This window comes from Lissotriton vulgaris, chromosome 1_1 (assembly GCF_964263255.1).
Source record: "Lissotriton vulgaris chromosome 1_1, aLisVul1.2, whole genome shotgun sequence".
Classification (NCBI taxonomy): Eukaryota; Metazoa; Chordata; class Amphibia; order Caudata; family Salamandridae; genus Lissotriton; species Lissotriton vulgaris.
This window is the reverse complement of record NC_141685.1, coordinates 770,442,111-770,469,461: the sequence shown is the minus strand read 5'-3', so window position 1 is coordinate 770,469,461 and position 27,351 is coordinate 770,442,111. Positions and strand designations below refer to the sequence as shown.

The window sequence follows — 27,351 nt, the reverse complement described above, 5'->3', positions numbered from 1 at the left end:
TCGTGAGGTCTCTTAGACTGTGATCACCGTCTTCATAAGGTCCTGGACTGTGATCTTCTACTCCGTGGGGATTTAGATCTTTGTGGAGATCGTGGTTGTGCTTGAGGAAGTGATGAGGAAACCTCAGGTGAAAAAGTACAAGGAGGAGTACGTAGTACGGTTTGGGGGGGGTAGGGCGGTACATTGAGATACCTTGGATGGAGAGTATGTATAGGAATAGTCCGAGCCTGGATTTTGCTGTAGCACACACCATTTCTTGACACTCTCCTGACAACTGACAAAGCATCTGTAGTAAAAATGACTTTCAGAACTGAGTCTAGGGAAGGCGTGCCCTGCAACAGATTGTGGTTCTACCAATGCAGAGTGTTGGGGCAGGCCTTCCCCTGTGACAGAAGGTAAAACTGCTGTGAGAAAGAGTTGGATCTGGAGGGGTTAAAACCTGAGACTGAAGAGAAGTGAAATGCTGGCCTGAGTGTGCTGCAGGCACTGCTGGCTGCTTGAAGAACAAGTTGCTTACCTTCGGAAACAATATATCTGTATGAAACATTAGTTAGTGATAGATTCCTTACCTTAGAATTACCCCCAGCACCACTGGTGTATTGAAACTAGGGCCCTAAAAGGGATGACCGTAACCCTAGAAATTAGTTCGCAGTACGGGGAGGATGGGTGGGGCGGTAAGGAATCTATCACTAACAAATGTCTCTTACAGAAGGTTACAGAACGTAAGTAACTTGTTCATCTGAAAGAAACAGTTTAGTGATAGATTCCTTACCTTAGAATAGATACCCCAGCAATACCAACCCCGGTGGTGGGTCTGTGAACTAAGATCACACCAGAAAGTCACTGAGAACAGAACGGCCAAAGAAGCCGTCTCTCCGGACTTGCCTGTCAAGGCAATAATGCTTGGTAAAAGTGTGCAGCGAGGCCCACGTGCCTGCCTGACAGAAGTCTTGCAGGGGGACAACACATCCCAATGCAGTAGTAGCTGCTGTTCCCCTGGTAGAATGGGCGCGCAACCCCACTTGAGGCTCCTTTTTAGCCAGTGAATTACAGGCTTTGATACACAAGACGACCCAGCGGGAGATAGTCCTCTTGTGTACAGCCCGACCTTTATTGGCGCCTACGTAGCCAACTAAGAGCTGGTCATCCACCCTGAACTGTTATGTGCGATTCAGGTAAAATGAGAGCGCACGTTTTGGGTCCAAACGGTGGAGCCTCTCTTCCTCTATGGAAGATTGCGGAGGCGGAAAGAAAGTGGGCAAGGTGATAGTTTGCCCGATGTGGAAGGCAGTAACAACCTTCGGCAAGAAGGACGGACGAGTGCGAAGCACAACCTTGTCTGGATGAACAGACAGTAAAGGAGGCTTACAGGAAAGAGCCTGGAGCTCACTCACGTGCCTAGCAGAGTTGATGGCAACCAGGAAAACAGTCTTCAAAGTCAATAAACGAAGAGGACAGTTGTGAAGCGGCTCAAAAAGCACGCACATCAGATAAGTAAGAACCAGATTAAAGTCCCACTGCAGCATTACAAACTGAATAGGCGGGAAAAGGTGAGTAATGCCTCTGAGAAACATTAACAGGGGACTTGAAAAGAGAGGGCTGATGAGGGAGCCTGAGAAAGGCTGAAATCGCAGAAAGGTAGCCCTTGATAGTGCCCAGAGCAGAGCCCTGCTGGGAAAGAGAAAGAAAGAACTTCTGAAAGAGTGGCAGAAAGGGGATCTACAGCCTTTGCTGTGCACCATGCCACAAATTTGTTCTACCCGCAGGCGTACACCGATTTACTGGAGGGAAGCCTGGCTGCAAGAATGATATCACAGACTTCCGGAGGCATGTCAAATGGAATCAGCTGTCGCCGCTCAATCGCCACGCATGTAGGTGGAGGATGGACAGGTTCAGGTGGAGGATCGTCCCCTGCTGCTGCGACAGAAGATCCTCCTTAAGTGGCAAACGGATCGGAGAATCCATGCTCATACTGAGTAGCTCGGGATACCAAACTCTGAGCTTAGAGTCTGGGGCCACAAGAACGACTTGGACCCGGTCGTGCCTGATCTTCTTCAGCATTCTGGGTAGTAGTGGTATAGGCGGAAAGGCGTACAATAGACGTCAACTCCACTCGTGATGAAAAGCGTCGCTGAGCGAGTGCTGCCTTGGAAATTCCAACACGCAGAACTGATGACATTGCACGTTCTCTTCGGTGGCGAATAGATCTAACCAAGGCTCTCCCCACTGTTGTAAGAGACCTTGCACCACCTCCGGGTGAAAACGCCATTCATGATCCATCATGCACCTTCGGCTGAGTTTGTTCGCCTTGGCGTTCAAAGAACCTGCTAAGTGTTGAGCCATCAAGGAAATGTCTTGACGTTCTAACCATGTCCAGAGACGTTGAGCCTCCTGACATAGGGTCCACGATCCCACCCCGCCTTGCTTGTTGCAATATCACATGGAGGTGGTGCTGTCTGTGAAAACCTGCACTAAACTCCCCTTGACAGAGGGAAGGAATGCCTTCAATGCAAGCCAGATCGCCCGGTGTGCCAGAAGGTTGATATGGAGCCTGGACTCCGCCAGAGACCAGAGGCCTCTGATCTCCGCCTCTTCCATGTGGCCGCCCATTTCCAGGAGGGATGCATCTGTCACCACTTTGTGTTCCGGTTGGGGAAGAGAGAGGGATCTGCCGCTGACCCAATGCTGGTTTGTGAGCCACCACTGCAATAGTTGTGCAGTGCCGTCCGAGATCTGGACGTAGTCGGACAGGTTCCCCTGATGCTGCGCCCACTGAAACTTCAAGTCCCACTGCAGAGCCCGCATATGCCATCTGGAATGATTGGTCAGCAGATGCAGGAGGCCATGAAGCCCAGCAGCTTTAAGGTCATCCTGACCGATACCTAGGTTAAGGGCTGAAAGATCGGAATCATAGCCTGAATGTCCTGGACCGCTGCTCTGGAGGATAGACCCGAAACTGCGCTGTGCCCAGAACTGCTCTGATGAAGAGGAGCTGCTGAGAGGGGATGAGGTGTGACTTCGGCAAGCTGATCGAGAGCCCCAGCAAATGCAGGAGGTCGGCGAAGTCTGGAGGTGGGAGACAACTGCCTGGGGTGACCCCGCCTTTAACAACCAGTCATCGAGATAGGGGAAGACAGGAACCCCCGATCTGCACAGATGAGCTGCGACCACCGCCATCACTTTCGTGAACACCGAGGGGCGCAGGTAAGGCCAAAAGGAGGCACGGTGAACTGAAAGTGCTCATGGCCTACCGGGAACCACAGGTAACGCCGGTGGGCTGGCAGGACGGGGATATGAAAGTAAGAGTCCTGCAAGTCTAATGCTACCATCCAGTCTTGCTGGTCTAGGCCAGACTAGACCTGAGCAAGTGTGAGCATCTTCAACTTTTCCTTCCGGAGGATGCGATTGACGCTCCGAAGGTCTAAAATAGGACGCAGACGCTTGTCCTTCTTTGGAACAAGGCAGTAGTGGGAATAACAACCACAACCTACTTCTGGCGTCGGAACGCGCTCAATGGCCACTTTGGCCACGAGGGCCGCAACTTCCTGCTGGAGAAGTGCCAAGTGATCCCCCGGCATGCAGTGGTACTGAGGTGGTATGGCTGGAGGGCTAGTCTCAAAACGGAGGGAGCAGCCCCATCGGACTATCTGTAAAACCCACCTGTCCGAAGTGATGGTACGCCAGTGGGGGAGGTGATGGCGTCTCCTGCCACCCACTGGTGCTGGTGGGCCTGAAACATCGGACTAGGAAGGATTGGCAGCAGTGGTCGCAGAGGAGGTGGTGGATTGACCCGCCCGCTGGCCCCGTGACCCACCTCTGCGGGTCCCACGTCTGCGGCTGTGCTGAGACTGTTGCTGCACAGGCCTGTGGCTCTGAAACTAACATGTTTGGGTGCCCTTTCCTTGGCCACGAAAGGAGCAAAAAGCAGAAGCGGAAGGAGTGCGCATGGCCGAAAGGCCTAAGGACTTGGCCGTAGCCCGCGAGTCCTTAAAATGCTTCAATGCAGTATATGCCTTGTCGCCAAAAAGGCGAGTGCCATCAAAGGGCATGCTCATCAGAGTGTTCTAGACATCCCCGGAAAAGGCAGTTGTCCTCAGCCAGGCATTGCGGCGTAGCGTCGCTGTCGTGGAAATCGCTCTGCCCAGCGAGTCGGTAGTATCAAGGCCACAACGAATTGTGAACTTGGCTGCGTCTGTTCCCACAGCAATAGCTTGTGAGAGCACCGTCCAGGCCTCCTCCGGACACTCAGGCAGCACCTGCGCAACCGTATCACACACAGAGTGGAAATAATGGCCCAAGAGGCATGTGGTGTTCACAGACGGCAGCCCTGAACTGGCGGAAGCTAACATTTTCTTCGCAAACTGCTCCAGTTTCTTGAATTCCCTGTTCAGTGGTGCGGAAGGGAATGCGCCTGGGGATGCAGAATCTTGGACAACCAATTTCACAGGGGTAGGGTGTTGGGAGAGGAAAATGGGGTCGCCCGGGGCTGGGCGATGGCGTTGGACCACGTTCCTATCCACAGAAACCCCGGTGTTGGGCCTGGACCAGGTGCCCAAAAGGACGTCTGAAAGAGCATTGTGAACGGCAGCAGAGGCTCAGTTGAAGGAGACACCGGCCGAAGCACTTCTGTCAGAAGGTTAGTCCGGACGGCCACCGTAGGTAGCTAGAGGTTGAGCACCTCTGCTGCCTTACGCAACACCACAGAATATGTACCACCCTCCTCCATAGCCACGGTAGAAAGAGACAGTGCGCCAGGTTCTGGAGTAAATTCCAGCTCACCTTCGTCCTGCAAATCCTCTTCCCAGTCCAGATCTAACTCGCATTGGGCTGCGAGTGGGTCTTCAGACCCCCCCCAGTACTCCCCAACCTGCCAGGCAGGCGGAAAAGAGGTAGGCTGATGGAGAAAGGGATAGAAATTCCCCATCAGCATAGGAGTCGATCGACACCGGTCCGGCGCAGTCTTCACGTCGGGGTGGAAGACGGAGACTACATCGGCCAGGGAGCCGGCCGACGCCGGTGCAGGTCGTATGAGGCCACCCGGCATCAACTGGGATCCATGCATGGATCCATGGGGGTCTCGCATCATTGACACTGGAGTTGTCAAGGTAGTTGGGGCCGGAGCCAGCGACGAAGAGGAGTGAGGACCCCCGCCAGAGTCGCAGGCCCTGAACGCTTGCCGGCGGGGCATGGCTGACAGACAGTCCTGCAGCTGGGCCAGTCTCGCCAACGGATCCAGGAAGGGCAGGTAGGCTGTCGGCAACTGCGCAGGTTCCACTGGAGCAGCGGGGTTGCCACCACCCACACCCTCATCCATGCCGCGCGACAGGCTAGGGGAAGGCGAAGAGCGACGATGCTTCTTCGACTTCTTGTGCTACGCCTTACTTAACTCAGAGTGCGAAGACTTTGTCAAACGATGGTGGCGGTGGCTCAGCGATCGGTCCCTGGACCTCTACGGACCGGGATCTTGAACGGAGCGGAGCCGACTCCTGGGCCTCTAGCATCTTTCGGGACTGCTCCCGCAAAGTTTTCGGAGCCATGGCCCGGCAGTAGAGACACTCATGGTGCGGGTCCGTCACAGACCGTGCAGGGACAAGCCATGCAAGACTTAAAACCGGGCATCTCTATACACCAGGAGTTAAAGACTAAAAAAACAGACAAAAGTCCCAAAAATAACTCAGTCAAAAATTGACTGGGGGTACCACCTTCTCCGGATTTGCGCTTGCTGGTGCAGAAAAAGAACTGACATCAGCATGTATGGGCGCTTCCAAGACGCTCCAGCGATGTCATCTCGGCGACTAAGACGTCAGCGACGTACGCGGAACCGCACAACGACACAGGGGTACTGTTGACGAAAACTTTCCGGATCCAGTCTGACTCCTGGGGTTAATTCCAAGGTAAAGAATCTATCACTTACGTGTTTCTTTCAGACCTCTTGATCAGCCAATCATCGACATGGGGAAAACATGTATGCCTCCGCTTCTTAAGTGGGCGGCCACCACAGCCAGGCACTTGAAGACCCTTGAGGTGGTGGTGACAACAAAGGGGAGAACCTTGAATTGATAATGCTATCCACTTACCACAGACTGCAGGTAGCACCAGTGTGTGCAGTGGATGGGGATGTGGACGTAGGCGCCCTGGAGGTCGCCCTACTGGAGTAGGTATAAAATCCTGTAGTGTCACCATGGGAAAATGTTCAGAAATCCCATATGGGTCAGAGTGAGCAGTCCTCCTTGGTAGGGAAGTAAAGTGAGTAAACACCTTTACCCTGCTTGCTGTCGGGCACTGGCTCGATGGCACCCTTCTGAACAAGTGCTTGGACCTCTTGTCCTAGGTGTTTTCCGGGACAGGGTGGCGGTCAGTAAAGGGGCTTCAATGTTGTGTGGTGGTGAGAAGTTCTAGACAATAACCATGCTGCACTATGCTTATGACACACTTGCCTGCTGTGATTTCCTGCCAGTGGGGAAGGAAATCCTAGAGCCTTACCCTCGACAAGTGTCGAGTGGTCAGAGGGAGAGTCCCTGTTTGACTTTGGAGGCCGCTTCCCAGAGCCTTCCCCGGCCCTATAGCTGATGTTTCTGTACACCCCTCAGGAACATCCCAATGGAGACTGCTGAAGGAAGTCCTGCTGCTGTCTCTGATAAGAAGAAAGTGTGTCTAGGAAGGAGGCGTGACTGCTTGTCCTTTACTATTGTCTCTGAAAAGAGCCCCTTGGAGTGGAGGTCTGGAAGGCACCCAAGGCCGTGTCAGTGTCTTTTTCAGTTCTCAAACATTGGTCAACAGATGACCGAAGAGACATTTGCCATCAAAGGGCAAGTTAAGCAAATCCAGCTGAACTTCTGAAGACAAACCAACAAAAAAAAAAAACAGAGGAAGGGATGGTCTGTTAATAAGTCAGTGAAATGCAGGACACAGAACGTATTGTTGAAAATGTTTTTCCCATCTGCCATAAACTCTTCAAGCATCTCTTCCGAAAATACATGCAAAGTGGTTAAAGTCCTGCATTTCACCCCAGTGCGCCTGATCATACCAGCAGAGCACATTGAAAGTTGGCAGTCCTCTAGTGGGTAGCTGCCTGCACTGTTACCCTCTTTTCTGCTGTATCTATATTTGTGCCCTCCTTATATAGAAGGCCACCTATATGCCCTTATCAAGCATGCTTTTACAACAAAATTTTAGTGGTTAAGGCATGCATGGTAAGGACATATACGTTGTAAATATTTTCGTACAAAATGCATGCGTGGTAATGACACAAGCATTTTATTGACTGTGTTGTATAGTCATGCGGGGTAATTGCATGCATGGTTCCATTATACAACCGTTTCAAAATCTCGTCAGCTTGCTGGCTCAAGGCTGCCTATTAAACAGAAGTCCCAAAACGGTTTCCAATAATCCGTTGGGTGAATATACTACATTTTTGAGGCGTTGATCAAGAATTGACAATTGAGACCATGTTAATGACAAACGGAGAGGAACACTAGGCTAGATGTACAATATTAAATTAAAAGTACATGGCTATGCTGTGCGCTACTATAATCATTGTGTAAAAATTAAAACTACCACAGGTACCACCACTCATACCAAGAGAGTGATAACTATTGTAATAGTAGCCTACCGGAGAGTTATGTTGTGGTGAAAAATGGGCAACATTACTTTAGTCAGAGAGAAAAATAGAGCACAACTACCCCATGGGGTGCCATTAAAAAACAAGGCACCAGGAGAGGCTTAACTATAAAATTTAAATCATTGTTTCACCAGCCAAAGTAATTTCCGATATTTCAGGAGTTACTTAATGAGGTATAATATCCACGTCATTAGCACTCTTTGGAAAAGAAAAACATTTTTTTCTTCCTCTGGATATAGTAAAACAGGTTACTGAGCATTATAAGCAATGCTGCTCTGATAGTACTCGGAGTAGGAAACTTGCATGGCAAATGCAGGTTTAGGTGCTCATTTGAGGGGCAATATTGCTGCATGTGCCTTCTTTAAAATATTGTGTGCCTTGAACTGAGTGACTTAAGCAGATTTTGATTTAATTGTCCCCTTTCTGGGGATGAATGTTCTATTAACTTGAGATATTACTATTGTAATTTTTCATTTTTTCTTATCAGTAACTGCTGTGCAAAACTTGCCCAGCCTGCACCAGTGGAATCGATGGGAGAAATCTGAAGTATTTTTCACTTGGCTAAATACAACAGATGGAAGTTTATTTATGAATTACTGAACCTGCTACAATAAATATGTGGCCGCAGTGCTCCTACTCCTGCATTGTGGACACAAAGCAGTTGTTTAAGGACTGAGCTCTAGGAAACCGTATCACTGTTAAAAGACTGAGGAACGTAGGACCCTTCATTACTGTTGTCCTTGGAGCTGTGAATTCATATATGCCCCGAAGCTGGTGGTTATGGTGGTGCTCCCTCTTTCCATCAGTAGTGCTATTTGTTTATTGAGCTTCTCAGACGCCATATAGAGTGTTATCTCCAACTCCCCACTAATAAGAATTCCTTTCTAATTTGTTAGGAAATTTGTAAGCAAACGTTCCACGAGGTGAGGTGAGGTGATGTGATGTTGAGCTGAAAAAAAGCCAACTCCTGCTTTTGGCCAAGAAGCATGAATGGGCATGGTTTTGAACTAAGACGTGGCAACTGTATGCTTTAACTTTCATAGCTCATCAGTCGATCAAGCATGCAAGTGCAATTGGATTACTCCTGAGCAGCTTCAAGGACTGGTAGATACTAACACTGTAGAATACGCAAGTGTCCATCTCTTGACTATAGATAAATATACAATACAACTAAGGAAAGGGGGCAACACACTGAGAAAACGCAAGAGTGAGGAAAGTGTGAAGACTGCAAAACTCCAAGAAAATGCTTCCATCCGTTCAATGTTGTTTTAGAACAGCTGCAGTCAGCTCTGACTGATCCAAAGAGTTAAAGGGTGTGACAAACACAGACTGACTCTTTACACAGGATACATTATGGCTTTAGCACAAGGAAACATTCTAAACCAATGGGTGCATTTGGGGTGCTAAGAAGCAAAACATGCTTTTAGCCACACCCAGATAAAACAGTGCCTTTGAAGCTTTAGTAAATGCTACTTTCTGATTAGATGGGATTAATTGTGCCATGCCGCTGGCTACCGACTTCCCAAAGCCTAATCAGGCTGTTGCAGTCACTTGTCATAAAAAGGCAGCCTTGAAAAGGAAAGGTTAGCTCGTGTGGACCCACTGTTCCAAACTGGGCATGAGTTACCTTAGAACATTAAAGGTTGACCATGTAATAAACTTGGTCATCTGTGGCTTGAATATCTACAAAGCCAAGGATGAAAGATTTTTGTTTTCACTATGGACAAGCTGAGGACACAAGAGCTTTAGAACAAGGCACTCCCTGTGGGGGCCAGAGCCAGTGCAAGCATGCTCTCCTGGGACCAGTCTTAGGCCCAGGGAGCTTCGCTGGGAATCACACCCATGGTTCATTCTAAAATGCTCTCTTGTGCAAAGCACTGACCTTCAAGTCTTGTTCAGCTTTCATCGAAGGGTGGGCAGAGCTGGCTCTGACTCCCGAGGGTGGCCCTGGAGGTCCCCTTGCCACATGATGCAGGCGAGGGTGGTTCATTAAGCCCGGGGTCATCGAAGGGGACATCTGGCTGGGGAGCGGCATCGGAGGCCTCTGAACAGGAGCCGGATAGGTGTTCGCATGCGGACCTCTCACCATCGGAGGGACCAGACTGGGCTGGGGGAGCATCTGAGAGAGAAGAAATGTGAATGTGACTATTACAAACCAGCCCACTGCTACACGGTAGTGCATGCCATTAGAAAGCTGATTAGGATATTCAATACAACTATCTGCTGGCACATTAAACAGGCAGAGGTCTGTAATGCACCACAACACCAAGCTAAAAAGGGGAAAGACTAATGTATATAGCATCCAGGTTTAGAACCAATAACAGGCCACACTCTGAACAAAAGAAGCACCCCAAATGCACATGCCAGTATTTCAATGCCAACTCTTACACAAACACCATGCAATTCAGAATGTTAGGAGTACAATACACAGCTCTGAATAGCGATCCAGTACTTGTGTAGGAAAGTTCTGCACACATACATGATGTACAGTCCACAAGAGCTTGCTGGGAATGGGGTCTCTTTCACTTACCTGAGGAGTGAACTGAGCAGGAAAAGGCTGGCCCATTCTCACCCCACCAGACGCAGATGTAAACTGGTGCTTCTGATAGGCCATGTTGTTCATTTTACTAGATTGGCTGTTGGGACTGGTAGAACTTGCCCTAGGAAGAAAAGGTTCCCTATCTGTTAACCCTGGAACGTTATTTTAAACATTTTTATGAAGGATACAAAGGAAAAAAGACAACATTGTGAGAGAACAGTTAGCCCTGCTATCTTAGTTCTTCATAATGGCCATTTTGAGTAAATTCACACAAAAAATATAATCTCTCTTCCAAACTTCTATTTTTCGAATTTGTTTTAAAATGCTCAGGTATCATATCCAATATCCTGTCATTTTTGAAACACAAATGTTGAATGTGAGGTGGAATAGCAGGCCTGTTAAAGACCATTCTTCCTTTACAATAAATATATAAATGAAAACAAAGAGGAACGCAGTCAGCATCTTCATGCAGAGCAATGCTACATCGTCACTTTAAGGAAGGGAACATCTAAAGTCAATATACTTCAGCGACATTAGATCACAGTTCATTTTGAAAGTCTCATCATAAAAAGGATCTTGGTCACTATTTTCCTAATCAATAACCTGAATTTATGGAGGACACCGCTGGGTTGTTTATGAATTTAACAAATACCAACGATTAAGAAAAAGATTAAAAGTATTTCCTTTCATAATGGAATACTCATTAATATTCATGCATACACTAGGTTAGAATAGCAGGCTCTACAACTTCCCCAAAATAGTGGTTAGCGGGGAAATCAGCAACGTAGAAAATAAACAATCATCATAAATGTAGAATAGAGTAGTACGCATATCCCTAAACTGGGAACGTCAAACAATGATCTTTCTCACGTGGTTTATTCATAATAGAAATTTGCTATTCTAATCTTTCTAGGAAAAAATATTCTTTTATGTAACCTGGCCCACTAAAGATTCATTTTTAGGTCTCGCCTGTCGATGCGCATGCGCATCGAGCAAGGCGAGAGTATTGCGAGTTATCCACTCTTTATCTGCACTGCAAGGAATCGTGGCGATTCCTTGCAGTGCCCGTGACTTTTAAGGTCAATGCGCATGCGCATTAAGCTTATGCGCATGCGCATTGACCTTAAAAGTCACGGGTGCGTGCATGTCCCCTCTCCGCCCCCTCACCTGTTCCGCCCCCCTCCCCTTCCCGCCGTGTCGCATTTCTCCTCCCCCCTCCCCTCTCTTCCCTCCGGCTTGTTTGTTGATTTGAGCCGCACCGCCCCCTCCCGCCGTGTCGCATCTCTCCTCCCCCCTCCTCAACAGTTTACCGCCTTCAGCCCTGAAGATTTGTAGGCGTGCGCACCTCTCAACGTGTAGCCTGTATTACGGTAAGTCAAGCCTCAATTGCTTGTTAACTTTTAATATAGCTTACTTTATTTCAGGTACCGATATATAGTTTTGTAACTAGCTTGTGACCAAGCTGCACGACGGCTTCTGCTACCGGTGGCGTGAATGGCTTGACCAACTAGTTGCCACAATCTTCTAGGGTCTTTGTGCAATTCTTACTCGGGACCGGTAGCAGATCATTGCCCTGTGCAGAGCCGGTAAATATGCTGGTCAGTCTTGTCCCCACGAGTGAGTCAGCGTCTATTTTTACTCTAGCATCATGCCACTGTCTTGCAGACGAAATGTTGAGCCCTCCCCTGTTCCGCCCCCCTCCCCTTCCCGCCGTGTCGCATTTCTCCTCCCCCCTCCCCTCTCTTCCCTCCGGCTTGTTTGTTGATTTGAGCCGCACCGCCCCCTCCCGCCGTGTCGCATCTCTCCTCCCCCCTCCTCAACAGTTTACCGCCTTCAGCCCTGAAGATTTGTAGGCGTGCGCACCTCTCAACGTGTAGCCTGTATTACGGTAAGTCAAGCCTCAATTGCTTGTTAACTTTTAATATAGCTTACTTTATTTCAGGTACCGATATATAGTTTTGTAACTAGCTTGTGACCAAGCTGCACGACGGCTTCTGCTACCGGTGGCGTGAATGGCTTGACCAACTAGTTGCCACAATCTTCTAGGGTCTTTGTGCAATTCTTATTTTGTAACTAGCTTGTGACCAAGCTGCACGACGGCTTCTGCTACCGGTGGCGTGAATGGCTTGACCAACTAGTTGCCACAATCTTCTAGGGTCTTTGTGCAATTCTTACTCGGGACCGGTAGCAGATCATTGCCCTGTGCAGAGCCGGTAAATATGCTGGTCAGTCTTGTCCCCACGAGTGAGTCAGCGTCTATTTTTACTCTAGCATCATGCCACTGTCTTGCAGACGAAATGTTGAGCCCGCCCATAGATTAACGGGAGTAAAACTATTTGAGCGGCGTTCCTGTTATTTTCAAGGACATCTCTCATCCCCAAAGAACTATTTTACTGCCGACATTACGTGATCCTTAAAGAAGTACCAGGAATATGGTAGCTCGCGTTAGTCCTTGCAGTGTCTGAGTTAGTCACTCGAGGCCTGCTAAGTGTTAGACAACTAGTCTCATATATTGTAGACTCACGCATTTGTATTCCTAAGGCTTTGGAAAAGTGAAACTAGTTAATGCCACAACAAATCTAAACTGTTTTCATAGCCGCTCCTTAACAAAACTAACTAAATGTTTAACAGTTATTTAATGTTTCAGAATTTAAGTTTTGAAATGAGGAGATGCAGTAGTCAGTAGGCGGAACTTTCTAGTCGTGATAGTCCACTTACTTACATAAATATTATGTATGTTCTTGCCTTCCTTAAAGATTTGCAGAGTTCTGTGTAGTAATGATTGTTTTAACAGACTGAAGTGCCTGCTTGAGTGAAGCTACCATCGTGCAAACATTATGCACCTTGTTTTATCTGCACATGTTTTTATACTGTACCTCTATGTTGTGCATTGCTTTTGTTTTGGAATGTCGAATTATTAAGCAGGATTACGCTACCAATCAGTGCTGAGCAGCTTCCGGATTTTCTGTGGGTTTAACGACATTTTTAAAACTTCGATTTAGGAGGAGTTTCTAACAGGAAAATGCTTGCCGGAACAAAAGGGTTTAAAAAAAATAAATACATCTAGAGTGACTTGGTTGAGCATTGCAGTAGATCGCCCCATAAAATACTGTACTTGACTGTGAAACATCAGCAACTGCTCCAGCTTTCCTCTTGAGGCGAAACCCAGCTCATCTAGTAAAATGGTCCTATTATCCAGAGGACGCTGAGAATCACTTCCCTTCACTGCAGGTACTAATGCAGCTATAATACGAATGCTCCCTTGTGTAACCCTCAACCCCTCACTCACCCTCACTCTCACTCACCCTCACTCTCACTCACCCTCACTCACCCTCACTCACACTCACCCTCACTCACACTCACCCTCACTCACCCTCACTCACCCTCACTCACCCTCACCCTCAACCCCTCACCCTCACTCACCCTCTCACCCTCACCCCCTCACCCCCTCACCCTCAACCCCTCACCCTCACTCACCCTCACCCACCCTCAACCCCTCATCCTCACTCACCCTCAACCCCTCACCCTCACTCACCCTCAACCCCTCACTCACCCTCACTCACCCTCACTCACCCTCAACCACTCACCCTCACCCTCACCCTCACTCACTCTCAACCCCTCACCCACCCTCAACCCCTCACCCACAACCCCTCACCCTCAACCCCTCACCCTCAATCCCTCACCCACACTCACACTCACTCACACTCACCCACCCTCACCCTCACTCACACTCACCCACCCTCACTCACCCTCACTCACCTTCACCCTCACTCACCCTCAACCCCTCACCCTCACTCACCCCCACTCACCCTCAACCTCACTCACCCTCACCCTCACCTTCACTCACCCTCAACCCCTCACCCTCACTCACCCTCAACGCCTCACCCTCAATCACCCTCAACCCCTCACCCTCACCCACCTTCACTCACCCTCACTCACACTCACCCTCACTCACCCTCACCCACCCTCAACCCCTCATCCTCACTCACCCTCAACCCCTCACCCTCACTCACCCTCAACCCCTCACCCTCTCTCACCCTCAACCCCTCACCCTCACTCACCCCCACTCACCCTCAACCCCTCACCCTCACTCACCCTCACCCTCACCCACCCTCAACCCCTCACCCACCCTCAACCCCTCACCCACCCTCAACCCCTCACCCACCCTCAACCCCTCACCCACCCTCAACCCCTCACCCACCCTCAACCCCTCACCCTCAACCCCTCACCCTCAACCCCTCACCCTCAACCCCTCACCCTCAACCCCTCACCCTCACTCACCCTCAACCCCTCACCCACTCACCCTCACTCACCCCCACTCACCCTCACTCACCCCCACTCACCCTCACTCACCCCCACTCACCCTCACTCACCCCCACTCACCCTCACTCACCCTCAACCCCTCACCCACCCTCAACCCCTCACCCACCCTCAACCCCTCACCCACCCTCAACCCCTCACCCACCCTCAACCCCTCACCCACCCTCAACCCCTCACCCACCCTCAACCCCTCACCCTCAACCCCTCACCCTCAACCCCTCACCCTCAACCCCTCACCCTCAACCCTCAATCCCTCACCCTCAATCCCTCACCCACACTCACACTCACCCACCCTCACCCTCACTCACACTCACCCACCCTCACTCACCCTCACTCACCTTCACCCTCACTCACCCTCACCCTCACTCACCCCCACTCCCCCTCAACCCCTCAACCTCACTCACCCTCACCCTCACCTTCACTCACCCTCAACCCCTCACCCTCACTCACCCTCAACGCCTCACCCTCAATCACCCTCAACCCCTCACCCTCACCCACCTTCACTCACCCTCACTCACCCTCACTCACCCTCACCCTCACTCACCCTCACCCACCCTCAACCCCTCATCCTCACTCACACTCAACCCCTCACCCTCACTCACCCTCAACCCCTCACCCTCACTCACCCTCACTCACCCCCACTCACCCTCAACCCCTCACCCTCACTCACCCTCACCCTCACTCACTCTCAACCCCTCACCCACCCTCAACCCCTCACCCACCCTCAACCCCTCACCCACCCTCAACCCCTCACCCACCCTCAACCCCTCACCCTCAACCCCTCACCCTCAACCCCTCACCCTCAACCCCTCACCCTCAACCCCTCACCCCCTCACCCTCAACGCCTCACCCTCAATCCCTCACCCACACTCACACTCACTCACACTCACCCACCCTCACACTCACCCACACTCACCCTCACTCACCTTCACCCTCACTCACCTTCACCCTCACTCACCCTCAACCCCTCACCCTCACTCACCCCCACTCACCCTCAACCCCTCAACCTCAACCCCTCCCTCACCCTCACTCACCCTCAACCCCTCACCCTCACTCACCCTCAACCCCTCACCCTCAATCCCTCACCCTCACCCACACTCACCCACACTCACCCCCACTCACCCACACTCACCCCCACTCACCCTCACTCACACTCACTCACCCTCACCCACCCTCACTCACCCTCACCCACCCTCACTCACCCTCACCCCCTCACCCTCAACCCCTCACCCACCCTCAACCCCTCACCCTCACTCACCCTCAACCCCTCACCCTCAACCCCTCACTCACCCTCAACCCCTCAGCCTCACCCTCACTCACCCTCACCCTCAACCCCTCAGCCTCACCCTCAACCCCTCACCCTCACTCACGCTAAAGATTTACAAAAAAACCCATAAACAATTCTAAAAGCACTAACTCTAATGCTGCGAGACCTATTGCATTTCTAATGCTTGTTTGAGTCTTCATCCAAACAATATTTGGAAAAGGTATGGATTAATTTCCAAGTGGCTGCCTTACAGATATCTGTTAATAGGACATTTCCTAACAAGGTAGCAGATGCTGCATTAGTAGGAGTAGCTCTAGGCTATCCTAGAAGCGTTTGATTAGCTATCTGAAAGCATGATGAATGACACTGTGCATCTGGCTATTATTTGTTTTCTGGGATACATACCTAGCTATAAGTGGTGCATAATCAATAAACAACGGGTTGGTTTTACAAATATCTGTAGCTCTGTCCAAAGAAAAGTTAAGAACTATTTTAACATCAGTGTGAGGCCTAAGTAAAAATGGTCCTGGGAAGTTAATATTTATGATCTTTAACTGAGCATCTGGCTGAAGAGATGTGATGCCATGGCAACTGTTGCAGCAAGATCCGCACAATCAACTGCAGCACTGATGAACTGATTGGAAACAGTTTGACCTTCTAGTATTATTTGCAAAATATCTTGCTTCCTGTCTTTAGGGAGATCGGCAAAGAAAGACAGATTCTAACAATGTTCAATCCTATCTCCCATGTTTATTTGAGTCACACCTCCTATTAAGGCAACCTGGAAGGAGACAATGTCCACTACTTGCGAGAACCTTAAAGGTGTTGCAGCCAGAGAAGTTATTAAGATGCATCCTTTCCTTCTAAGGAGTCATCTGCTGGTATATTCAAGTCTTTGTCTAGGTAGTGAACCTAACTCTTTCTGGTAAACAGAGGCAATAGAAGCATCAGAATGCCTTCATGTTGACCTTGACGTTGAAAGCATTGAGATTGATCTCTTAGACGACCAATGGTGTCTCCTTGGCATTGAGCAACCCGCTACCAATTGTTTCCCCATCAGCATCTGTTGAGCTGGCACCATTTTCAAGATCGTGGGAGAGAAGTTGATCATGTCTGTTTCAGTGGAGGTGGCGGTACCAGAGGTGTTGTGGTCAATGTCGCTGGTGCTGTCGCACAAGTTACTACTTGTGTTACGATATAGCTGTAAGAGACATTAGTTAGTGATAGATTCCTTACCTCAGAATATCCCCAGGCGTCAGACTGGATCCGGAAACTTTTGCGTAGCAGTACCCTTGCGCGTCGGTAGGCGTCGTCTGCGGCTCCGCGTCCGTCGTCGGCGCCGTGATGACGTCGGAGTACTAAGACGCCGCCTCCGCGTGCTGACGTCAGTTCTTAGACACAGCTTTTCCGCGCCAGAAGCGCAGAGCCAATCCAAAAACCAACACTGGTGCCATGAAACTAGGACCCTGAAAGGGGATAACGTTAACCCTAGATATCGGTTCGCAGAACAGGGAAGAATGGGTGGGTGGGTAAGGAATCTATCACTAACTAATGTCTCTTACAGATATATCGCTACACAAGTAGTAACTTGTGCATCTGAAAGAGACACGTTAGTGATAGATTACTTACCTTAGAATAGATACCCCAGCAATACCATCCCCGTTGTGGTGGGTCTGCGAACCAATAATCACACCAGAAAGTCCTGGAGGACGGAACAGCCAAAGTAGCCGTCCCTCCGGACTTGACTGTCCAGGCAATAGTGTCTCGCAAACGTGTGCAGCGAGGCCCATGTAGCCGCCTGGCAAATGTCCTGCAAGGGCACACCTCGGCCCAAGGCAGTTGTAGTGGCCGTGGCTCGAGTGGAATGAGCCCTGAGCCCAACAGAAGTTCCTTCTTAGCCAAGGAGTAACACGCCTGGATGCACAAGATTATCCACCGGGAGATGGTCCGCTTGTGCACCGCTTTCCCTTTCTTAGCGCCCGCGTATCCAACAAAGAGTTGGTCATCCACCCGGAACTGTTGTGTGCGATTCAGATAAAATGAGCGCACAAGTTTTGGGTCCAGACGGCGGAGCCTCTCCTCCTCTCTCGAGGAGTGCGGAGGCGGAAAGAAGGTGGGCAACGTGATGGATTGCACAATGTGGAAGGCCATGACTACCTTGGGTAGGAAGGAGGGCCTTGTCCGTAAAACAACTGTGAGAAGTTGGCCTGATATATAATGTTCACTATTCTAGTGAGCACTTTGTATCAGTCCAAACAACCCTTATTGATGATTGGTTGTAAGTCAACCGTAGACCAGCTATCCTAGTAGCGTGGACCAGAGCAGTCTTTAGGCTAGACTCTAGAGGGCGTGTTAAGCCAGCTGTTATACCATCACGTATACCCCTTGAATACCAAGTGAAAGGACACCACACAAGTTGTTATGAAAATAAAAGGATATTTATTTAGAACACAACAATCCTGGACTCTTTATGAGGACAGGGTGCTAAGCACAATACAAAGCTCTTACGAAAATACTTTAAGTCGCACAATTTACACAAATGCCCGAGGGGCACGAAAAAACCATATACTACAAAAGTGGAATGCGAAATTACTAGCAGGTAAGTACTACTCTAATAGACTTTAGGATCGCTAGGACTGGACTACTGAACCTTCAGATTACTAGCAGGAGGCCTAGGGGCATCGGGTGCAGAGTGTGCACTCTCACGCGGGATGCGGGACAAAGTCTATGGGTGCTAGATTTCGTAAAGTTAGTGTTATCGGACGAATCCGACTAGGTAGAGCGGATACGAAAAAGGATCTGGACCTTTGGATAGTTAAGCTATGCTGGAGCACCGAAATGCTCAGGTTACCTAGCCCAGGGGCTGCGGCTGCATAGGTCTGAAAAGACGTCGGGAATCCTCGTTGCAGTCTATGGAGCCTGAAAGAAGGAGTTGCTGGCAGGCGACCAGTGAAGAGATTCGGAGGGATCCAAGCCTGGATCGATGATGGAGGATACCTGTAAGCAGAGGGGACCAAGTCCTGAATCACTAGCCAGTGATTAGATGGGCACCAGGATGGCACCGGACGAAGTCACCTCGACCAGGTGAGTGGGCGACGCTGGGCTCTGCAGTCTCACGGACCAGGAGGCGTTGTCGGTGACCAGGATGGAGGTGCGAGCTGTCCCACGAAGGTATCTGCTGTCGACGTCGCTGGACCCAGGATTGGGGCAACAACTCTTGGCAAATGCAAGCCCACGCGGTGGACTCAAGATGGCGTCTGGAGTGGACCAGGAGGGTTTGGGGTGCTCCTCTGTTGGAGGGGAGCAAGGTCCAGTCTGGAGCAACCAGACCAGCGGTGTTGTCGTCGTGGTGCCTCGTCAAGAGGACCACAAGCCAGCAGGCAAGTAGCCGGACAACGCGGTGAGCAGCAAAGAGCAGAAGGGCCCCAGACAGATCTGGTGGATGCTGGGGGGCTGGACTTCGGTGCTGGAGCTGCTCAGGGTTAGGGCTTCTCAAACCCCAAAGCACTCACTAGAGGATCCCTCGGCGGTCGTGCTGGATAAGCGTAGTGCAGTTCTGAAGATGGCCGGTCCCTCGAGGTCTTGTCACACCCACGGATCTCAGCTGGGCTGATGATGTAGGTAGAGGTCAGAGGTGCCAGGGAAGCCGGTTCTTGTCGAGCTGGGCAGTCTTGATCCGGAGGAGAGACTTACAGCAAACCGCGATGCTTGGATGGTGCCTGCGGATGCAGGGTGACTACTCCTTAGTCACAAGGGAGAAATCTTAAGAAGAAGTCTTGAATTCCTTTCGTAGAAAGTTTCAGGATTCAAAGATGATCTAATTTGGAAGGGTCCCTGCTCCTACCTTTATTCTAAAGAAAGGGGCTGGTACGCGACTAGGTCCTGCCCATGGGTGGGACCAGGAAGGGGGGTGGTTACACCCCTCTCCCATGCCGGACTTTCCCCAGCTCAGGGGCTGGTGTGCCCCTGGAACTGGTTCAAGCCGGCCTATGCATAGTGAGCACCGGGGTGCCACTTGCAGTCACCTTCCTCTAAAGCCCTGCCTACCCAGGATACACAAAACCCTGTCTGGGATGGTGCTAGCACCGCCCCTGACAGGAAACCCTTTGTCCAAGCTCTCCTCGCTGGAAGGACTCCCAGCAGCAGGAGGTCAGACTTGTGTCTGTGGTGGCAGCATCCATTTTGTGGAGCTGAGGCTTCGTTTAACTTTAACCGGGGTTCACAGTTACATACATGTCGTGTCCCTCTAGAAGGGTGGAATGCTAACCCCGTCGCCAGAATTGGCAAGGGGTTAGTATTCCAATTCGTATGACACCTTACTCGACATGTTTTGATAAAGCGATACCAGAGTTGGCATATAACCGCGAGGATTATAATGCACTTAAGAGTATATGGTACGCGTTATCATGTAACAGCTATTAGGACTTGGTTCCGCAAGCTGCAAACGGGCTCAGCTCATGCCAGAGCACCATCTCACATAATTCCAAGCACTCTGCCTTCAGGATTGTCAAGGCCTGCTTTAGGAATGACTGATAGGAATACATGTGTCCATTTTAGGGTTAGATATAGGCATACTATATCTACAGCAAAGGGTGATTACACCACTTTGCCCCAGCTGTCGTGCAGCCAGTTGTGTCAGATTTAGATGGCCAGCCAGGGGTGGCATAATACATGCTGCAGCCCCTGGTAGGCCCTGGGTACACCTATGCCCTATGTTACAGGGTCTGATAAGGTGGCCCATTACCAATTGGTAAATGCACCTTAGGTACACGTGTCAATTTAGTGAGAGAACAGCTAGGCTCTGGGTCTGATTAGCAGGCCCACAGCCAGGGAAGTCGTAAACCAGTGAAGCAAAAAGCAAAAATCTGGGGTGATCATAGGATTGCAGACCCTACTCTCCTACAACAACCTTGTCCGGATGGACTGAAAGGAAAGGAGGCTTACAAGAGAGAGCCCGGAGCTCACTCACTCTCCTGGCAGAGGTGATGGCACCAGGAAAGCAGTCTTCAGAGTAAGAAGGCGGATAGGACAGTTGTGAAGTGGCTCAAAGGAAGCGCACATCAGATAAGTAAGAACCAGGTTCAAGTCCCTCTGAGGCATCACGAAGGGAACAGGTGGAAATGTGTGTGTGATGCCTTTCAGAAAACTATTTACAATAGGGGACTTGAACAAAGATGGTTGATCAGGCAGCCTGAGAAAGGCTGAAAGGGCAGAAAGGTAGCCCTTGTTAGTGCCCAGATCAAAGCCCTGCCGGGCAAGAGAAAGAAGGAAGAGAAGAACCTCAGAAAAAGGGGCAGAGAGAGGATCCACAGCCTTTGCTGTGCACCATGCCACAAATCTGTTCCACCTGCAGGCGTATACCGACTTTGTGGAGGGACGCCTGGCTGCCAGAATGATATTACAGATGGCAGGAGGCAAGTCAAATGGCCTCAACTGTCGCCGCTCAATCTACAAGCATGGAGGTGGAGACAGGACAGGTTCGGGCGGAGGACCGTCCCCTGTTGCTGCGACAGAAGGTCCTCCTGAAGAGGCAGACGAACTAGGGGATCGACTGACATACTGACTAGCTCGGGATACCAGTACCTTTGTGCCCAGTCCGAAGCCACAAGGATGACTTGGGCCCGGTCGAGTTTGATCTTCAGCACTCTGGGCAGAAGTGGTATAGGCGGAAAGGCGTACAACAGACCGCAACTCCACTCGCGACGAAAAGAGTCTCCGAGCGAGTGCCACCTTGGAAATTCCAACGCGCAGAACTGATGACATTGCGCTTTCTCTTCTGCGGCGAATAGATCTAACCAAGGCTCTCCCCACTGCAGAAAGAGACCTTGCGCCATGTCAGAGTTCAGACGCCATTCGTGATCCATCATGCACCGGCGGCCGAGTTCGTCCGCCCTGGCGTTCAGGGAACCTGCTAGGTGTTGAACCACCAGGGTCACACCCTGATGTTCCAGCCACTGCCAAAGGCGCAGAGCCTCCTGGCAGAGTGTCCACGACCCCACCCCGCCCTGTTTGTTGCAGAACCACATGGCGGTGGTGTTGTCCGTGAACACCTGCACTACACTCCCTCGGTCAGAGGGAAAGAATGCCTTCAGTGCAAGACGAATCACCCGCAGCTCCAAAAGTTTGATATGGAGCCGGGACCTCCGCCTCGCCCATGTGGCCTCCTCAGCCCTGGAGGGACGCGTCCGTCACTACTACGTGCTCCGGTTGGGGAAGGGAGAGGGATCTGCCGCTGACCCAATCGCGGTCCGTGAGCCACCACTGCAGCTGTCTCGCAGTGCCCTCCGAGATCAGGACATGGTCGTACAGGTTGCCCTGATGCTGGGCCCACTGAAACTTCAGGTCCCACTGCAGAGCCTGCATCCGACAACGGGCGTGATGCACCAGAAGGATGCAGGAAGCCATCAGCTCCAGAAGCCGCAGCATCAACCTGACCGAGACTCTGGATAAAGGCTGAAATATTTGAATCAGAGCCTGAATATCCCGAACCCGCTGCTGGGGGATAAACCCGAAACTGCGCCGAATCGAGAACCGCTCCAATGAAGAGGAGCTTTTGAGAGGGACACAGGTGTGACTTCGGCACGTTGATGGAGAACCCCAGCAGGTGCAGGAGATCCGCCGTCGTCTGTAGGTGGTTGACTACTGTCTGGGGCGAGCCCGCCTTCAACAACCAGTCGTCGAGGTAGGGGAAGACTGAAACCCCTAACCTGCGCAGATGAGCTGCGACCACCGCCATCACTTTCGTGAACACCCGTGGGGCGCTGGTAAGGCCAAAGGGGAGCACGGTGAACTGAAAGTGCTCGTGGCCTACCGTGAACCGCAGGTAGTGCCGGTGGGCCGGCAGGACGGGGATGTGGAAATAAGCGTCCTGCAAGTCCAACGCTACCATCCAGTCTCCTGGGTCCAGGGCAGCTAAGACCTGAGCCAGTGTCAGCATTTTGAACTTCTCCTTTCGGAGGAAGCCGTTGACGTTCCGTAGGTCCAAGATAGGGCGTAGGCCCCCTTTGCCCTTCTTGGGGACCAGAAAGTAGTGGGAGTAGCAACCACACCCCACTTCTGGCACAGAAACGCGCTCGATGGCCCCCTTGGCCAAGAGGGCCGTAACTTCCTCCTGCAGAATCCGCAAGTGATCCCCCGATACGCGGTGGTGTTGTGGTGGCATGGCTTGAGGAGCCGTCTCGAAGGGGAGGGAGTAGCCCCTTCGGACGATTTGCAGCACCACCTGTCCGACGTGATAGTGCGCCAGTGGGAGTGGTGATGGCGAACCCTGCCACCCACTGGCGTCACATGGGCCTGAAAGCACGGACTAGGAGGGTTTAGAGGCGGATGCCGCGGGGGAAGGTGTGGACTGACCTCGCCTTTGTCCCCGACCGCCTCCACGGCGGTTCCCACGGCCGCCACCGCGCTGGATGTTAGTCTGTGGCGAGTGGCTGGCGGCACGTGTGGGGACGCCGCTTCCTTGGCCACGAAAGGAGCGAAAAGCAGCCGTATGCTGGCGCGGGCCGAGAGGCCCAAGGACTTGGCTTTGCCCTGGAGTCCTTAAAGCGCTCAAGCGCGTGGTCTGCCTTGTCGCCAAAAAGGCGACGGCCATCGAACGGCATGTCCATGAGAGTGTTCTGGACATCTGCCGAAAAGTTGGCGGACCTAAGACAGGCGTGGCGTCTCACTGCCACAGTCGTTGCCATTGCTCTGCCTAGCGAGTCGGTGGTATCCAGCCCACACCAGATAGAATACTTGGCTGCATCTCGGCCTCCACAAGGGCTTGGCAGAGTTTGGCCCGTACTTCCAACTGACACTCTGGCAGCACTTCCGCCACCGTCTCCCACAGAGAGTGGGTGTAGCGGCCCAAGAGGCATGCGGTGTTGGAAGACCGCAGTCCCAAACTAAGGGAGGAGAATATTTTCTTTCCATAATTCTCATACCTCTTGGATTCCCTGTTCGGCGGAGCCGACGGGAATGCGGTCTGGGAATTGGAGGCCTGGATGACCAGACTCTCGGGGGTGGGGTGGGTGGACAGGAAACATTGGTCGCCTAGGGCCGGGCGGTGGCGTCTGGCCACGTTCCTATCTACGGGCGAACCCGTAGCGGGCCTGGACCAGGTGCCCAAAAGAACGTCGGTCAAGGCCTCATTAAAGGGCAGCAGAGGCTCGGTCGAGCTTGACTGCGGTTTAAGGACCTCTGTGAGGAGGTTAGTCTTCACGGCCGCGATGGGGAGCTCAAGGCCCAAGGCCTTGGCAGTCCTCGTCAACACCACACTATAGGTTGCCCCCTCCTCCATAGCCACGGTAGGAGGCGAGACAAAGCCAGTGTCTGGGTTAGTGTCCAGACCACTGGTATCCCCAAGGTCTCCTGCCCAGTCCTCTTGAGACTGACACTCCCTCGTCAGAGGGTCTTCAGACCCCTCCCAATCCTCCTCATCACCCATCTCCTGATACTCAGGGTTGTTAATCAATGGGGCTGGTTCATACAAGTGGAAATCTCCAAACGGCGTCGGATGCGGCGCCCAGCAGCGCTGCTCCGACGCCGGAACCGGAGCAAAGGAGGAATCGGGGGCGCGCCACCCAAGGACGGTGCCGGAGGCGAAACCTGACGGACCGACGCCGGGGGGGTTTTAAGGTCCACCGGTGACGATCCAGAGACCGAGGAAGGTCCAGCAGTGTCCCGCGGCACCGTGCCCGAAGCACCCGGCGGCGTCCGGGCCGAAGCCTCCGACCCGCTAGGGGCCCCAGACGGGTCTGCTGGGCCCGGAGGCGCCGCGGAGCCCGTCAAAGGAGAAAGGGACCTCATGGCCATGAGGAAGCGCTCAATCTCCTCCGGCGTCGCGTCTCGCCCAGGGACCGGAGGGTGTTGGGCGGGACGTGACGCCCGAGACTCCGAAGGAGCCGCGTGGGCGGTGTCACCCGAACCCCCGGACGCGTCGCGTGAGCGTCGGGGGGAGTCAGAAGAGCGATGACGCCTCTTCGACTTCTTGTGCTTCTTACCTGATGACGACTTCGACCCGGAGGAGTGGTGCCGACTCCCGGAGCTGTGGTGGCTCCGTCCCCACGACCTGTCCCTCGACCACCCGTGGGACCGGGACCTCACGCGGCGCGGGGCCGACTGCCGGAGTTCGAGTCGAGTCGGAGCAGGCCTTGTCGACGTGGTCGACGCCTAGACAAGTCAGGCACAGGTGGTGAGGATCCGTGACCGACATGGTGCGGTCGCAATCTTCACAATGCTTGAAACCAGGCATCCCTACGGCACCGATCTGAGTCGCAAGACTTCAAGAAGGATCAAAAATTATCTCAAAAAAGTTAGTCAAAAATTGACTGGGCTACTGCTTTTTCCAGATCTGCGCTGGCTGGCGCGGAAAAAAGAAGAACTGACGTCAGCACGCGGAGGCGGCGTCTAAGTACTCAGACGACGTCATCACGGCGCCGACGACGGACGCGGAGCCGCCTACCGACTCGCAAGGGTACTGGTACGCAAAAGTTTTCGGATCCAGTCTGACGCCTGGGGATATTCTAAGGTAAGGAATCTATCACTAACGTGTCTTTCAGATACATGCTGCAGCCCCTGGTAGGCCTTGGATGCACCTAGGCCCTGGGTACCTATAGTACACTATACAGGGGCTCACAAAGGTGACCCAATAAGGTATGTACCTAAAGTACATGGTATGAATTTAGAGAGAGAACAGCTCGGCTGTGGGTCTGATTAGCAAACCCACAGCCACACGGTGACGATAGGAAGCAGACCCTACTCTCCTACAGGGAGTATATGGTGTACTATTAATACATAATAAAAATATTTAAACCATAAAACTCAAGCTAATGGAAAGGTCTTTGCTGCTGCCGTTAGTGGTGTCCTTTCAACTGTTGAGGGATCTGAACCCTCTGGTAGAAACACTGTATAAGGCTGACTTAGTACCTACTGCTCTGGATGCTGTGTCAGCTACATCTAGTGCACATTTAATTGAGGCATTGGATATTAATTTGCCTTTTTGTATGAGCTCTGCTGTCTGATCTTTGTATTGATCTGGGAGGTGCTCCATTAGTTTTCCTAATTGGTCGTAGTGAGCCCTGTCATAGCGTGAGAGTAGGGCTTCTGTATTTGCTATGCGCCATATGTTTGTTGCCTGCGCAGCAATCCGTTTCCCTGACGCATCCATAACTTTAGATTCTTTGTCAGGCGGGGGTGTGTCACCAGAAGTCTCGGAATCGGCTCTTTTCCGTGCATTAGACACTACGAAAGAGTCTAGTGGCAGATGTCCCTTAATATAGACTGGATCAGCTGGTGCTGGTCTATACTTCTTTTCTATTCTTGGATTTAATACCCTACATCGTACCGGGTCTTTAAATATTTCTGGAGCATGTTTAATGACTACTTTGATCATGGGTAGTATTTGTGTAGACCTTTGTGACTGCTCAAATGTATCCAGTAAAAAATCCTCATCAATGGCATCGAAGTGCATTGAAACCCTGTGGTAATGGGCAGCTCTATTTAATAGATGATTAAACCCAATACTATCTTCTGAAGGGGAAGGTTTTGTTGGGTAGTACTGAGGATCAGGAATGTCTGGCACATTGTGTGGTGGGAAACCATATATATTGTCATCTTTAGGATATTCTGGTTTGACATCTTCATCTAAAGGGTATGCATGTGGCTCTGGTACGTCATTCCCCCCCTTAGATCATACTCTTCGTCAGTGTGGTGTGATGATGCAGGAGATTGAACAGGAGAAGCTGTAGGTTCAATGTAAGGAGGGATAGGAGAGGAAGAAGGTGAAGGAGAGGAAGGGTGCATTGGAGAAGTTGCACAATCCTTTTTGGCAGGAACCACAGGTAGAAGTGGTGTGTCTGCTGGTCTTTTCTTGTAAGGAATTGTTTCCACATGCCCAGTTTTTGGATGGATATGGACCTTTCTTTGTTTAGGATCTGGTCTAAACAGTTCTTCCTCCTCTACAATCTTCTTCGGCGTTGTTTCTTTCGGTGCCGATAGGAGTTGTTTAGTATTTTTTGCTGTAGGAGGCGTTATAGAGTCCTGTGGCAAATTTTTCAGTGCTGAAGGTGGTTTCGGCTTGGTAGGCTTGTTAGAGGGTTTAGGTGTCTCTGTATTAGGCCTTGGAGTCTTTGGTACCGAGGTTGGAGATTTTGGAGTGGAGACAGGTCTCGTTGGCCCTGCGGCGCAGGACTCTGGCTTTCCATCTTTATTCTTGGAACCAGAAGGTTTCGGAGTCGAAGCTTTCGGACCCGGTACGGTCTTTGGCTTCGGCACCGATGCGTCTTTTGGTTTGGGTGCCGAAGGATCATAGTCCCTGCACAGTGTATTGGAGTACATGCGCTCCCCATCCCTGGAGAGAAGCGCCCGCGTCAGGATGATCTGTGGCACAGGCTCTTGGAACGGGCGGCCCTTGCAAAGGTTTCGTGGATTCCACCAATGCAGAGAGTTGTATCACGACCGCTCACCAACACTAGGTCTTTCAACTGGCCGCGAGCCTGAGTCCACTGACGTGCTAAGCACTCCTGAAGCGGACGCATATGTAGTCTCGCGTGCGGGACAATAGAGATGCAGGAGGCCATCATGCCTATCAACTGCATGAACACTCTTGCTGGAAGCGAGTGTTGA

General features: G+C 51.4%; 1 protein-coding gene across 3 annotated transcripts in view; it reads right to left on the bottom strand.

Moving 5' to 3' along the window:
- Positions 1–27,351, bottom strand: part of PRRC2C (proline rich coiled-coil 2C) — a 1,200,196-nt gene that overhangs the window by 16,843 nt on the left and 1,156,002 nt on the right. For 2 of the 3 annotated variants that reach the window (XM_086955980.1, XM_086955989.1), the window contains exons 33-34: positions 10,152–10,281; positions 9,504–9,740 (exon numbers count right to left, since the gene is read on the bottom strand). In XM_086955980.1, the coding sequence (XP_086812106.1) occupies positions 9,504–9,740; positions 10,152–10,281 (367 nt within the window). The remainder of the gene's footprint in view (positions 1–9,503; positions 9,741–10,151; positions 10,282–27,351) is intronic. The other variant, XM_086955997.1, reaches the window with a different exon arrangement.